At 43.3% G+C, this 15,702-nt stretch overlaps 1 protein-coding gene across 5 annotated transcripts in view; it reads right to left on the bottom strand.

Moving 5' to 3' along the window:
• Positions 1–15,702, bottom strand: part of Fbxw11 (F-box and WD repeat domain containing 11) — a 99,593-nt gene that overhangs the window by 18,507 nt on the left and 65,384 nt on the right. For 3 of the 5 annotated variants that reach the window (XM_036195466.1, XM_036195469.1, XM_036195468.1), the window contains 4 exons: positions 15,578–15,640; positions 12,112–12,337; positions 3,743–3,929; positions 2,193–2,283 (listed from right to left, as the gene is read on the bottom strand). In XM_036195466.1, coding sequence (XP_036051359.1) covers positions 2,193–2,283; positions 3,743–3,929; positions 12,112–12,337; positions 15,578–15,640 — 567 coding nt within the window. The remainder of the gene's footprint in view (positions 1–2,192; positions 2,284–3,742; positions 3,930–12,111; positions 12,338–15,577; positions 15,641–15,702) is intronic. The other 2 variants (XM_036195467.1, XM_036195470.1) reach the window with 1 other exon arrangement.

Genomic DNA, 15,702 nt, shown 5'->3' with positions numbered 1-15,702 from the left:
CTGCACTTCCTGAAATTTCCACTTTGGAAACAGCAAAACAACTAACTGTAAGCCTTGGGCTAGACAGACTTCAGTTAAAGCCCACCTCTTCTATGTAACACGTTCTAAAGCTTCTTTTAGTCTGTTTTCCTTTATACAGATACGGCTTGGGCATTGTAAAATTATTACAGTTATCTATGTAAATCTCCTAGCACAGTCCACGGTCGACTATAGAGGTGACAATGATGGTGTCACCCTGCAAGTGAAGCTTTCCCAGCAGTCATGTGGGATCACAAGAGGGAAGACCTTCCATATAAGTCTGTATGTCTACCCTGACAGAACATATATAAAGGGCCAGGGAATATGCAGATGGCTGTGGACTCCCCTACTCACTGTGCATGTCAGAGTATGTGGATGGCTGTGGACTGTACCACTCACTGTAATCCAGGGCAAGAGTTTACCTTGTCAGGCCTTCTTTCTTCAATTTTCACTGTAGACCTGACCTACTTTTCAGGCTGTCTAGGCTATCTAATGAGAAAATACGCTATAAACTGCTAAACAAAGTAAATGCCTTATTAGTGGTACACTGCTTCTGTCACTATTACTATTAGTGAGTACACCAAAGTATAAGCATCATCCTTCATACTAAGAAATTTAGCCACAAAAATCTGGAGGAGACTCTTGTGGCTGGGCAGTGGGTTTTCCTAAACCACACTTTAAGAACTACTGGGAAGACCACCATGATGCAGAGGTTTTATGTCAAACAGTGTTTCCCCAATGGCTCCATTTCCCATCACATCTGCCTTCTCTGTTAGCTCTGAAGTATTATTATTTCAGTCTGAGGAAATGGGTATGGTAACTGCCGTCATACTGTCAATTATAACGGTAGTCATGGTGACTAAATAAAATAATCTCCATCACCAAACCTCAATCTGATAAAGGTTCTCCTGAGTCGGCTTATTAATAACTGGCTTTAAACAGCATCCCCTCACAAGGAATGCCTTATTGGGACCACTCAAGAAAAGTTGGAGAGTTCCTATCAACAGCTACCCCATGCCAAGGAGTAGAAAGGCATTTCCGAGATGTCTGGTACACCTACCTTGAGTAGTGACCTTCCCTCCTCAAGTGCATAAACACTAACCTATGATGGCAGTCGCTGAGCACTGCAGGACATTAGTCCACGCTTGGAACAATAGGTCAATTAATTCCTAAACTTTATCTGGCAGTGGCTTTAAATTATTGAGCCCTCCCTAAAAGGTTAGTTTTTAGGTCATTTTATAGAGCATGCACTCCAGACAAAAGTTTCTCTTTTAAATAATGATATCCTGTCACACGCAGATGCACCACTAATGGGATGGATCCATTGGTTCACATCTGCCTGAGAAGGGGCAGAGGATGAACTCTACAAAGGCACATGTTTCTCCATTAACTAATTTTGGCACAATAATTTTTATGTTAATCACCTGGGGGACAGGATTACAGAGACCAGCTGTAACTTTATGGGAGATACAGCATTGCCCAATGAAAGCTCAACTTTTCTACCAAAGAGGCAACAGTGAAGTAACTAAGAACGCATGTGAAAGAGTTAATGAGAACTACCTGTGCATATCTTTCCTGGTTCAAGGGAAAGGCCAAGGAATAAAGTCGACCTGGAACATGCCAACAGTATCAAACAGCGCTAATGTTTCTCCTCAGCAAGTGCGCAGATCTCCACTGGTCACTGACATGACACTCAACTCCACAGCAGCCCCAAAGCACAGCCTGCTTTATAAGGCCCACTCACCAATGCTTAGAACAGCCTGAGGCGTTTTTATGAAAAACTATGTACGACTTAGAGAGGTGACTACAAGCATGCCTTCTACAGTGATGGCTCAATATAAAAGTGTGCTTGCCTCAGACAGTGGGCCTTTGAGTGTGGAGAATTTATCAAACTAGAATATAGTTTGTCTTGGATTAAGGTTTTTAATTAACTGGCAGCCTTACAGAAGAATTTCGTGTTTTTGAAAGTTATAATTCTATAAAAAGCCATGATCGGCTCTGAAGAAGAGCCACAGATTACACACTGTAACATTTATTTCCAAGGCTCAACTTAAAAAAAAAAAAAACAAAAAAAAAAGAGTTCCATGAGTTTAGAACAAAAGGACCTTTAAAACAATATAAAAAGTTGAGAACAAGACCCCAAAGGGTGCAAAACACTCAAATGAAGCAGTTACCTCTATGTCCTGGATAATCTTTGGGTATAGAGATCTATAAAATGAATTGGGAGGGCCGTCTGTAGGTCTGTTCTTAAACAGGTACTGATCCCTGGCAATGGAAACAAACAGATGTTACATTTTTGCACATAAAAGAGCAGATTTTATTTAAGCATGCTTACAAGGGCAGCCCCATGTTTCATGTCTTCCCTTGCACTGAATGTTAACAGTTCAAAAGCAGGATTTCTGACAAACTGCAGTTCCCATGGTAGAGACAATTTAGTTCTGGCATGATGCTGGTCTTTTGTTTTCTGAGTACCGTCACACAAATAATTACCCTTTCATTCTAGGCTGTCCCCTTCCCCCGCTTATAAATCTAGCAAATAAAAAACAGGACACACTGAAATTAACTAGTTGCAAAGTCTATACATACATCTTAATGAGCTTTTAAAAAATTACAATAGACATTCTGAAGCTATGGACCTTCACACTGGATTTTACACTTTCACTATCAAACATATTTTTGTGCTCTTATCCACTACAAAAAACAAAAACTCCATGCCAAAACTCAAGGACACAGTCAGCCTGCTATCCTTTGGCATTACTCATGCCCATTAGCCACATTCAGTCTTTCCTCAGTCCCTAAAACTTAGCTCTCCGTGGTCCCTCTTCCCCGTGTGCTACTGCACCCACATGCACAGAAAGTGCTAATGATGCTCAGGAGAAGTCCTATTCCCCATTCAACTTCCTCAACTCCCCAACTCCCCTCCTCTTCTCAGTCCTGTGCCTGTCTGTAGCTCCTTCTCGGCGCTCACTGAGCCAGGGCACTGACAATACACAGAACTATCGAGCTGTATTGAAGCTCACAGGTTTCTTGAAAAACCCTCTGGCTGTATTTCCATTCTTCCCATGAGCAATAAAGTAATAAATGGTGAAATGACATGACTCAGGCTGGTGGTACAGCTCAATGGTAGAGCAGCTGCCTAACATGAATGAGCCCCCAGGGTTAATCCCCAGCAATTACGGCAAATAACATTACTTGACTCTCATATTATTTTCCTTTAAAAACTGTTTTACGTATGGGGGTTTTGGTTGCACATATGTCTGTGTACCTCACGTGTGCCTGGTGCCCATGGAGGCCAGAAGAGCATCAGATCCTCTGGAAATGGAGCACCAGACAGTCGTGAGCTGCCAAGTAGGTGCTGGGAATTGAACCAAGGTCTTCAGCATGAGCAGTGAGTGTTCTCAACCACTGAACCATCTCTCTGGCTCCAACTCTCTCATTTTTTTTTCCTTATCTTTTTGTGATGGGATCATTGTCCAAGTTTTGAAAAAGCATAAATTCACAGCTTTAAAAAGATGAATGACTCACCCATCTGAGGTATTGAAAACTTTATAGTAACAAATGCATATACATTAGAAGGGGGAATTCTAAAAGCCTTAACTAGTCTTGACTAATCATTTTCCTCTTTGTTTAAGTAGACTGACACATTCACAAACAGAATTGCCTTGAGTAATCGAGCTGACTGTCCACCAAGGGAATTTTTTCCAACCAAGCAGCCCATACTTACCACCCTCTTCTCTCTGAGAGGCCCTTCCAGAGAGGGTCAGTGCGCACCATCCTCTCGATCAGCTTCTTCCAAAGCATGCCTTCTGAGATCACTCGCTGCCATTCTTTACACACCAGCTCTGCTGCACACAGAGACCTGGCATCCAGGTAGGAAAGAATGTTTTCTGCTATGTGATCTAAGCCTTGCTCTACAAGACAGAAAAGCAATGAAAAGAATGGGTAGGGCAGAGGACACAGAGCAGCCCTTCCCTTCAGTAAGAATGAGCAAACCCTGAGGCGGCAGGTGAAACACCCAGGAGCCAGCCATGGACAAGCTCATCCACACGAGCAGCTGACTGCAGTGTAGCTAACAGCTGCCCTGGAACAGGTCTGTCCTTCTCAACATGCGGAGACTCTTTCTTCCCTTCCCCATTTTCCTGCCAATGCTTCTCCGAAGTTACAGCTGAGGTACAAGAAGGGAAACTCTCAGGCTGTGCTCTTCAGCCACGACAGGAAGTCAAGACTTCTCCCTTCAAACCTGCTGTTGCCCAGTCACTGTCTTTTGCAATAAGCCCACTCCACCGTGAAGCCTTGATGGCTCCGGGGCCAAAAGGTGAGGCTGGCCATTTGTCAGGGGGTTGAAGAACTACAAGTGAAACATCCTCTTCTCACCTCCCTCTGATGAAGAACTACTTCTTGTTCTGAGCAGATGGGAAGAGCCCTCAAAACAACAGCCATGTGCTTACTCACTTTAGGACTTTGGACTGAGCTAAACAACCCACAAAAGGGTCAGCCACAAGAGTCCCCTGAGTCTGCTGACCTGAACAACCCACAATAGGAGAAAATCGACTCACAAAAGTTGTCCTCTGACCACCACAGGAGTACACACACACACCAAAAGTATAAGATAAACTCGCACAATGCAAGGGTCCTTGCAAAGAGATTCATGCAAGATCCAAGCTTTACCATGGAGATCACCATGCGAAGCACTGTTACCATCTGTTGTATTCCTTCTTGTAGTTCTAGGTGTGTCCTCTGGAGCTATAGGAAGTACAACTCATCCCCGAGAGGGCCTGGAACCTTTGAGTCCCATGTCTAAGTTCCGAACCCTGGAACATCCTTGTGCCTTGGTTTTCGATTAAGTGCTGGGCGGCAGCGTTCGCCCTTTGGCCCAATCCCTGAAAGCTGGCTGATAAAAAGATCTCCGAGTAAGACAGCATTCCCTTGGGGTGATGTTCTCTTTTTCAAGCTCAGCAGCACTAAGCTCAGTGTTAACAGCCAGGGGCAGGTGAGCACTGGCCTTCCATTGCCTCAATTCCCAAAGTATCAACACAAAGTGATACATAAGGAATTCTTTCAAGCCAGATGTGGTGGTGGTCCATGCCTGACACTTCAGTTGGAGGAAGGAGGAGGGGAAGGATTGCTTTACAAACTGAGGTTGACTGCACATCTCAGAATGACAAGGTTACACCACCAATGACAAATTTCAAAGCCCTTCATATAATAATTCTATCCTGGACTAGATCTAAGACCCAAGCTCCACCCTGATAATCAAAGCTACATGGCTCCACTGTTACCCTGTATACTCGAATTACCTTAGAGTTACATCATCCCCAGTGGCCATATCACAACAGATTCCTAAGATGGCTGCAAGTTAAAATCTTTTTTTTCTTATATACCTCTTCTATTTATTGGTAGTTTGAGCTGCAACAGTATGCATAATTTGATGTAAATAAGTACACTTGGCAATTTAAATAAGTCTTATTAAATTATTCTAGATTTAGTCACATGTAAAAATACATATGAAAATTTAAAATATCAGAGATATCTGGAAATGTTCCTAGAATATATATGAGTTTAGTTTAGTGAGTCTTATTGGCAGGTGCAAAGCAAAATTCATGTCCCAGATTTTCTGACACCTCACAGTACTTAGCTCTGTAATAACCAATTGTCTCTATTGCTGTCACAGATGCAGAAGTAGTCTAGTATTATGAATATCTATTAAAACAGTCAATCTTATCAGAAAGAAGTAAAATAGCAAATTAAAATCGTATGCCCTTCTCCCCAGTTGCCATTAAAACAGTTCCCCTAATTCTCTATTTGACCACTGGTGGAATGGGGGTGGCAACACTTGATGCTTAGCTTCACTAGAATTCAGCTTCCAAAGTTCCATATGGCCCAGCCACTTCAGTCTCTAGAACTTTGGTTTCTAGCATCCAGAAATGCGAGTATTCTTCAACAGACCTTCATAATGAGCAGACTGTCTTTCCCCCAGCTGAGAACAAACCTATGAAATGGGTCAGAACCAAGGACAGCACCCAGGACAGTCGCTTGTCCCCTGCGGGCTATTACTGATGAATTTGGTAATACTCAAGGGTCCTGACACTCAGCCACCAGCTCTCTAAGTCATCTAAACATGTCTAGTCCAATGTGTCAATTCAGGCCTCAGGCGACACTGCCATCTTCAGACCATTTCTCTGACCCTCACTCTGGTAAAAAGCAGGCAGAAGAGGAACCAGCTGAATCTGGATTGCTTGCTCACTGTCTTGCTGGTTTGCAGCCTTTCATTTGCAGGTTGGCACCAGCTGCTTTGGGTCCCTCCTTAACATATACAACCCGTTCTCAGTGGAGAAAAATGACAACACAGAGCTCTGAACCCATATCCAAGAGATCTTTCACACCCTGCATTTACCCTTTGAAGCTCACACACCCTTCCTAATCTTTTCAGATGCAAATGAACTTTTTAAAGTAAGACGTGCTAAAGAGTAGCAGCCAATGTAACAGCTGACATCCTACAAACACTTGCCCAGCTCCTAAAACCTGGAGACCTGTTCCACAGTATCTTCTGGGCACCAACAGCTGCACTGACACACTCAGTCCCTTCCTCACAACTCCCCAGTTCTCAACATCAGTCCCAAGCTCCATCACCGTCCCACAAATTTGTTTGCAGGATTTCTAAGTATATTCATGTTTTGCTTGGTCACAATTTTTCTTTCCTTTATTGCTTGAGGGCATTATTCTTAAGGACAGAAAAGAACTTAAGGTAAACAAGAGTGAAAACAGACTGTTTTTCTAGTCCCGTAAGCACAGTACCCCCTCATCCTTTCTAACTTCCCTCCAGGTGGTGGGATACTTTATCTTCAACTCTCTCTGGATAACCTGACATGATGTTGAGCTCAGTGTTCTTGAGACCATTCTGCGAAGTGCAAACACCTGTGAACCGCAAGTCCCTGTGCCCTACATCTCCTCTGTGTAGTCACAGGAGCGCTCCTCTCTCCACACCACAGCTAACACTACGGATTTCAAGTCCAGAACCTCTCAGCTGATCCCAACTATAATCACATTTCTCTAGCCCTAAGGTAACACACTTAGGTCTTCTTTGGATTTCTCTACTTCTGGGGGCTCCTACACAGGATATCAACAGTCCACTTTCCATGACTTCCACATCACTAACTAGATACTCCTAAGTGGCTATAAGCATGCTCTAACCCATTCCCCTTTCATTTCTTCCTTTCTGGAAGATGAAACAGACAGCAAGGGGAGCATGCATTAGAAAGAAAACTGGCTCCCATCACTTGTGAAGAATCAAGAGAACAGCACCCAACTTCCAGTTTACTAACAAGCCAGAGCCTGCAACCATGAGATGCTAAAGCCATGTGTTGCATTAGAATCAATTAGGGTCACTGACTTTCAAAAGCACAGTAACAAAAACAGATCCTATGAACTTTCTACTGAATCAACCACTAGAAAAGGCAGCCTAGGGCTGCATCCTCCTGGAAGTGCCTCCTAATTCTGACCATTTGGAGGCTATTGGTTTATAGCAAGGGCACCTATGTAGTCTTGGACCTTTCCTCCTCTTTGAGTCTTCACAATTAAACCACCAGTAAGTTTTTGCATAAGCAAATCGCTTCCATATTTCCTCTTTCAAATGCCACCAGCTCATTTAAACGGCGTCCTGGTGACACCTACAGCTAGGTTCCTTTCCTTTGGTTACTACTTTAAATTCCCATCATCCTCACAAGAGGCGGCATGGCATGCCTTAATCTTACAGAAGATGCAACAGCTGGTAACCACATAAACTGGCTTACATTCTGTTTCAGCCAACTGCTATGTGAATGGCCACAAGCAGATCTATTATCCATTTTGGATATCATTAGTTGATACCATAGGAACAATCTTAAGTGCTGAAGGGAGTTAGATCACATAATCTGAAAAGTCACTCTCCAAGATAAGCGCTCTAAAACCCACAGTTTACAGGGAAGGAATCTCCAAAGTCCACTGGGAGGGCTAGTAACGTAAGGGACAAAGGGCCAGATATCTAACAGATACTCAAGAAATGTCCTCAGCTGCCTCCCCCCACCCCCTGAACACAAGATTCTTCGGTAGTCATCAGAAGAACCATACAAACCTTGCAACTTTCTGGTCTCAAGTCCACTAAGGAGAAGGGAGTCACACAAGGCAGTCTCATCTTTTAGCCAGGGCTGAATGAAGAAGTGCTTCGGGGTGTTAAACTAGGTACTTTCCTAAAGCACATAACTGGCTGAGTGAGCCCCTGGACCCCCACTCCCTAAGGCACCAAGAGGACAGAGACTGCCTCAGAATCAGCCTGACACAGCACTCACAGTCCTGGGAGGGCTGCTGATGCCAATCACGGGCACCACACGAGACACTGGACAAATGTCAGCAATAAATTCAAACAATTCAAAGGTACCGATTTCAAAGTGCAATGTGTAAAAACCACCACGTCAAACAGAACTCCAAATGTGTGCTGTCGGTCCAATGACCTTGATGAGGGCCAGTTTAACACAGCTGCTTCGACCATAAGAAACCCCCAGGACTCTAGAAACCTCTCAAAGAGCGGCTGTAAGGAAATGTCCTCTCCTCCCCACCTCTGCTGTTCCTGTTCCCTAGTCACAGCTCTGGTTATAAAATCTGAAGTTAGAGACCTTTGAAAACAAGACAGCCACCTACATCCCGTGTGTCGAAGTCTTTCCTGGGAGTGCGTGGCTCTAAGGGCTACAAAAGAAAAGAAGCTTGGGTCCCAAATCCAAGGGCTTCCCGTGACACTATCCAGAAAACCAAATGACAATGCAAACACCTACACAGAGCACCCACCAGGTGCCGGGTACATATTTCTCTCCCTCTCCCTCTCCCTCTCTCTCTCTCTCTCTCTCTCTCTCTCTCTCTCTCTCTCACACACACACACACACACACACACACACACACACACACACACACACTCACACTCACAGTCTGGGTCTGAAGCCTAAGGGCCATCTAATGTCAACACACACATTCTCCACTGTGATGCTGGGCATTGGCCCTACATCCAGCCCCAAAGTCTTAGCTCATTCCTGCCCCTCTCCCGTGACCTTTGATCCAGTCTGTCACACTTTACAGTCTATAATGGTTTTCTGTCCTTCCTTGGGGCTAGACAAATGAATAACCACAGTCAGGAAGCTAAGTGCTTCAACATTTTTAATTGCACAGATACCTCACCAAACTGATCAGCGAGACCTATCATCCCTTTTGAAGTACACTCTGCCTCTGTTTGGAATGGTATAAATTTCCCCTTTAACAACCGCTCTTACAAACCACAAACTTAGCCTGCAGAAATTGACGTTGCAGACTAAACATGTACCATGATTTTTAGAAAACCGTATCATAATTATCACTTTTTCCACTGAACCAAAAGGAGCCAAAAACCACGAACATTTTCCGTTTTTCCTATACTGACAGGTACAATGTTCACAGTAATCTTTTTAAAAAGCCAAAACTATAGACAATTTTTTTAGAACTAATGTTTTTCACAATCAAAAGTTTAAAGTGATTGTCAATCTTAACAGTAAAAATTCAAACTCACTGAAAAGACTGAACAGTGGCCAGCAAAATGAGTCAGAGTCGCTCTGCACCTCACTGAACCAACATAAGCACCCACAGACCATTCTTCCCCATAGTGCTCCACAGCATAGGTCTGGACAAGAACTAACGCCAGGTTCACTCCAAGTCTACTAGTCACACCCACAATCAACTGGGCCAGCTTGTCCCCGGCTATTAGATTCTCATGTATGAAATGCACTGACATGTGTGTATATGTTCAGATAAAATCCTGTTAAAACAAATAGCATTTTAACAGAAATATTTCCATGTCCCAGCCAATAGTCCATTCATTTCATATAACATTCAATACCACAAAATTCCACTTTAACAGAGATATGGACAATGCCTTAAAATTCACTGTAATGAAAACTGAATTGTATGCAATTATCCTAACCATATTTATATACATAACACATGTTCATCTGTTCTGCCTCTTCTCCAAGGCTGTGCACTCCCCAGAAGGAGCTGCTTCAAACTACCAGGAGAACTTCAACAGTGCCACCTTGTGGCTACTCTGTAAACATAGGGGGCAATCACCCACTTCTAAACCAGCTGGAAAACCAAGTAGAGGAAGAAAACGAGAACAATGAACAGACTTGCTTGAGAGAACAGAGGCTTGCCCTCATTAGTCAGCAGTCACTGATGAGGATCAACACAATCATCAACTTGAAAGATATCCCTGACCCTTCCTGGAGCAGCTCAATGGCCAGGGCTCTGGAGTGCTATGCTAGGTACAGGAGGTACACATAAGAATCCATCCACCCATACCCTTCTCTCTCACACAGTGAAAGGCCCCTCCTCTCCATAATTAAAAGTGAATTTTATGAATTGAGTTACTGTCCTGGTTAGTTTGGGTTTTTTGCTTTCTTTTGTTTTTTTTTGTCAACCGGGCACAGGCTAGAGCTATATAAGAAAGCAAACAGCATGCGATGAGAGCAAGCCAGATAGCAGCATTCCTTCATGGTCTCTGCTTCAGGTCCTGCCCTGACTTCCCTTAATGGAGGACTGTAAGCTGCAACAACTGTAAGCTGAAATCAACCCTTTCCTTTCCAAGTTGCTTTTGATCATGGTGCTAGATCACAGCAATAGATAGTAAACTAAGACAGTTATGGTCCATTTACTTAATACTCAGGCTAAATTGAGGATTTTCCCAGGGGAATTTGAACTCTGAGTGATTTTATCCTTTGTGCTTACTTTGAACCAATGCCTGCCCGCCATCATTTTACATCAGCACATGGCAAACAAGCCACGTGACCCAAAGGCATTTCACTCAAGTTTTCTGATCCTTGCATTCTAATCTGCCTAATGAGAAATTGAACTAAGCAATCAAATGTTAGAATTCTGGATGGAAAAGGTTTCAATTTGCTTTTCTAGAGACACGACTGGAAAACAACTGTTGAAAGACAGGACAATATTCTGGCAGCAAGAGAACAGCAGAGTCAAGCCTTTCTAAGCTAACTCTCAAACATTCTTTACACTCTCAGTGTAGAAAATCAACACACAAACTCTGGAAGAGCACAAAGAAATCAGAAGCTTCCAGTCACTCCAGAACCCACACCGCTGCTCACAATCAACTCTAACTCCAGTTCCAGGGTAACCAACACTCTTCTGACCTCCATGGGCACAAGATGCACACATGGTTAACAGAAATACATGAATACAAACATTCATATACATAAAATAAAATAAATAAATATAAACAAAAAAAAGCAAAAGAAGCTGGACAGTGGTGGCACACACTTTTAATCTCAGCACTCAGGGGGCAGAGGCAGGTGGATCTCTGTGAGTTCAAGGCCAGCCTGGTCTACAGAACAAGTTCCAGGATAAGTTCCAAAGCTACAGAAAAACCCTGTCTCGAGAAAACGGAAGGAAGGAACGGACGGAGGGAGGGAGGGAGGGGAGGGGAGGGAAGGAGAGGGGAGGGGAAAAGGACACACCACCATTATTTTTTCAGTTTCTTGGCCCTTTCCTAAGTTATCCCTTCAGATAAAAGTGAACAACCTCGACTCCAGGCTTGCCAAGGTACAGACTTAAGGAAAAATAGATGAGTATGTGTGCATGTGCACCTGTATGTCTTTTGTATAGGAGAGCCCTAACTGGCCACGAAATAATCCTCCTATCTTAGGCTGATGGGTATAGGAAAGCAGGCATGAAAGGTATAGGAAAGCTACCATGCCCAGCTCCATACATCTTTTAAAATTACATGTAAAATAAGTATAGACTATGTATGTATTAAAATAAAAATGTGTATCTTTCAGAACAAAAGGCGACTAAAAGCAGCACCAGCCCTGACCGACATGCCACACAATCAACCACAGGAACAGCCTGCATTTCTTAAAACGTATATCTACTGTATTTTACTATACGGCACTTAAGGGAGGAATAAAATCTAACTACAAATACAATGGATGTCCCCAAAGTGCAGTCACAGACATCCACTCCGCTCTGCCCAGGTCCGAGGACTGGGATCTCGCTCGCACTGCCCAGCACTGTCAGCACAAGCCCGATTACCTGGTAAGGCGGTGATAAAGTCGCGCTGCAACATGGGCTTCAGGTAAGAGTTAATATGTCCATGCTGGTAATGACACATTCGTGAGATAAGGTGCTCCACAAACTCCACCTGATCTGACTCAGACCACTGGTCAAAGTACTTAATGCACAAGTCCTTCTCTTTCTGGTAGTTCCCCTCTGACGGTCTCTTTCTGGAGACAATCACAGATGATGTTCCGTTACTTATCTGTTTTGGAAAAACAAAGAAACAATAATTAGCAAGAAAGGCATTTAATCAGTTTCACTAGAAATACCTTTTGTCCTATGGATTTAACCTTAAAATGCCAGTTTTAACCTAAGCCAAATTCATTTCTTTGTTTGTTCATTCATTACATAATTAAAATGGCCTATGCATATCCTCAAATTAATGAGCACAGTAATTGCTGAAGTTGTAGCAGTTTCCAAAGCTGACTGGTGACTGAGCTCATCATTCCCCACTGTTTACTGCAACACTCCCCCCCATCATTATTAGGTAACTCATACTGGAGAGGATCATCTTAGAAGAACTAACTGCCCAACTTGACAAGCAGGCATCTGGTTGGCTAGTAGTAGTCTGTCTCACTTCCTCAAACTTAAAAGCGAGTATCTCTCTTATATTCTCAAGATATGCTCCAAGATCTCAGCTAGATGCCTAGACCCATGAATAATAAATACTAAATGCTACATGTTTCTACACCTGCATGCCGGGAAAGGTATTCTTCCTGGACGGTTTCTATATGATCAGTGCACTCCTTATAGCAATACTTTTCTCATCAATTCCATCTACCTTCATCTGATGGCCAATGAGATAGCTCAGCCTGAGTTTGATCTCAGGAACCCCCATAGCAGGAGATCAGACTCTAGAAATTTGTCCTGTGGCCTCCATACTTGTACTATAAAATGGGTCTGTTAATTAAATTAATTGAAAACTTTTAATTGAAACCATAGGAGTCTGGGTAAAGTCCTGGAGAGGGTCCAATTCTAGCACTACTCCTCCTAGAAAGAGGAAAAAGAAAACAGCCACATGTAACACTTCTGTCTCTAGAACCCATTAAAAGTTCAGGCATGGTTGCACATTCCAGTCACATTAGCATGAAGGCATGTAAACAAACAGACACCAAGAACAAGAAATGCAAGCTTCCAGTTCAGCAGGAGACCCTAACTCAAGGCAGTAAGGCTGACAACAACAGAAGACACTCAGTGTCTAGACACATCTGCAGATTCACATGTATGCAACCATACACATTCTCCCACACCACCGTAACAATAGAGTTTACACCCCTAAACTCGAGGCCACAAACACTACTAATGCTAGGAAACACAGGACCTTCTATTTAAAAACAATCACATCAGTGTTTTAATTTGGTTTGTTCTGCTCTTCAAGACAGGGTTTCTCTATGTATCCCTGGCTGTCCTGGAACTCACTCTGCAGACCAGGCTGGCTTCAAACTCAGAGATCCACCCGCCTCTGCCTCCTGAGTGCTGGGATTAAAACGCGCGTCACCACCCGGCCACTTGCCAAGCCACTGTCCACTGCTCATCTGACAGCCTACTCACATAGACAGAAAGTCAAGCAGTAAAGGGTTTCCAGACCTGAAGAGAGGAATCACAAATGTCCATTATAAACTTGTTTCCAAAGCCTTACGTGGAATGAAGTTTTTATTCATGGTATGTTCTATAATTAAACTAGACTAATCTCATTGAAGAAAGAAGAGAACCTCTAAATATTCGAAGGAAACTTCTGGCCTTCCTTGACAAAAAGCTTTTCAGTTTCATATCTCAAGTAAGTTTTTATGTCTATATTCAGAGGGAAGATCAGAAAGCATTCAGCTTCCACTTCATTTCCTTTAACCATCCATGTCCAACTCTCCAGGCCACCCCCAATTCCTGGAGCAAGGGGTAAGTCAAGTAGCACCTGTTACCACCAGAGGGCAGCATTGAACAAGCATTTCAAAGTTTTGGTTATTAAAAGACATTCCCATCTAACCGACTCAACAGAAGAATGAAACAAAGCAAAAATCCTTTGCTGTGATAAATATTAAAAGGTATAAAAGGAGATGTATATGTCATTTTAAGCATAACAATATCATAATGTTATAAGAGGAAAAAATAGAAGTGACTGTCTAACTGCAAACCATTGGTAATGCAGATTACAACACATCATCTACACAGAAGGGCTACATACAGTGTGGCCCTACAGGCCAGCTTCAAGTAAAGACTGCACTAAGGAGAGGCAGCTTTTGAAATGATGGGAAGGAACAAAGGCAGATGTGGAGTCTTACAGTGTGTGAACACAATCATCTGTGGAGAGGGAAGCAGCACAGCACAACAAAGTAAGGCTGCAGGTAGAATGTCAACTGTGAGACTTCATGGGTTCTTTCCTTACTCAACATCTGGTTGACAACTTTCCAGAACATCTGCTTTCACAACAGGTTCAACAGAATTACAGCAACGGCCTGCATCTGTACATCCCCTTTCTCATTTTTAGGCAAAAGGATTGTTATTTCATTCACCATCAAGTTCCCCACCAAGTGACTGACTAGGAGATGGACAGATGAAGACCTGGATCTAAAGAGTTGGGAGCCACTACAAACTGAAGGTCAACAGTTAAGAGAACTACGGCCATGCAGATGTGGAAGAAGGTCACAAGTTCCTTTTAAAGGTGATGTTCAAAAAGACAAGCAGGGGCACATACAGATTTAGGAGCACATTTCCCAGCTTCTAGTTCCAGTTCTCTGGCGGGCCCAGACAAACCCTGCTGGAATTATTTTACCTTGTTTCACTTCATTTTAAACTTGTGCATAGATTATTCTAGCTAACTAACCCACCTCCATCGTTTTTAATCAAATGAACCCAGGCAACTCCCCCCCCCCCACTTTTGTTCTATCTATGTTGGGCCTTTACTCGCGTCCTCACTAAAGAGAAAATGTTCACCAGAATGCTTAATAAAAACAATAAACCAGGAAGGTCTGCATGTTCCCCAGACCCCCACCTCAAATCCTGAGAGGTTGGAAGGAACAAGCAGAGAGCCTCAAACACGGACTGAAATGGAAGAAAGTGCCCCACAGGAAGAGCAGGGAGAGCAGAAAATGTGTGACCAGGAAGAGCAGCAAGAGCGGCCGATCTGAATGTGGGGCAGGACTGCAGTAAGGTTTGCCCTCAGCCTGAAGATAAGCGTTCCCACCACTCCTGGATGGAGGATTTCCACATGGTCTATCCGGGGCCAGAGTCAGTATTTTAGGTTACTGCCCTTTTGGAATCTTTCAGGAAACTCCAAAGTTATTTACTATAGTAAGGACACTTCCCTGAGGAAATGATGGTCTGGCTAACTAGGGTGGCTTCTGAATCTAGTGGCCCTGCACAAAGCAGAGGCTGGGCTCTGGTCTCAGGGAGGACACAAGCAAAAGCAGAACTTATCTACGGTAATCTGCTAGCTTATGATGCCTACCTGCCATAGAGCACTTTTCTTTGGGGACTCATCTTCATTGTGATCTTCCATAACTGAAGTGTTCTAAGGGGGAAAAACAGGTTATGTGAATTATGCAGAGTTCTGCAAAACCTAAATGACTGCAA

The sequence above is a fragment of the Onychomys torridus genome, chromosome 8 (genome assembly GCF_903995425.1).
Source record: "Onychomys torridus chromosome 8, mOncTor1.1, whole genome shotgun sequence".
Lineage (NCBI taxonomy): Eukaryota > Metazoa > Chordata > Mammalia > Rodentia > Cricetidae > Onychomys > Onychomys torridus.
The sequence above is the reverse complement of the archived record's forward strand: the minus strand, read 5'-3'. Positions and strand labels throughout refer to the sequence as shown.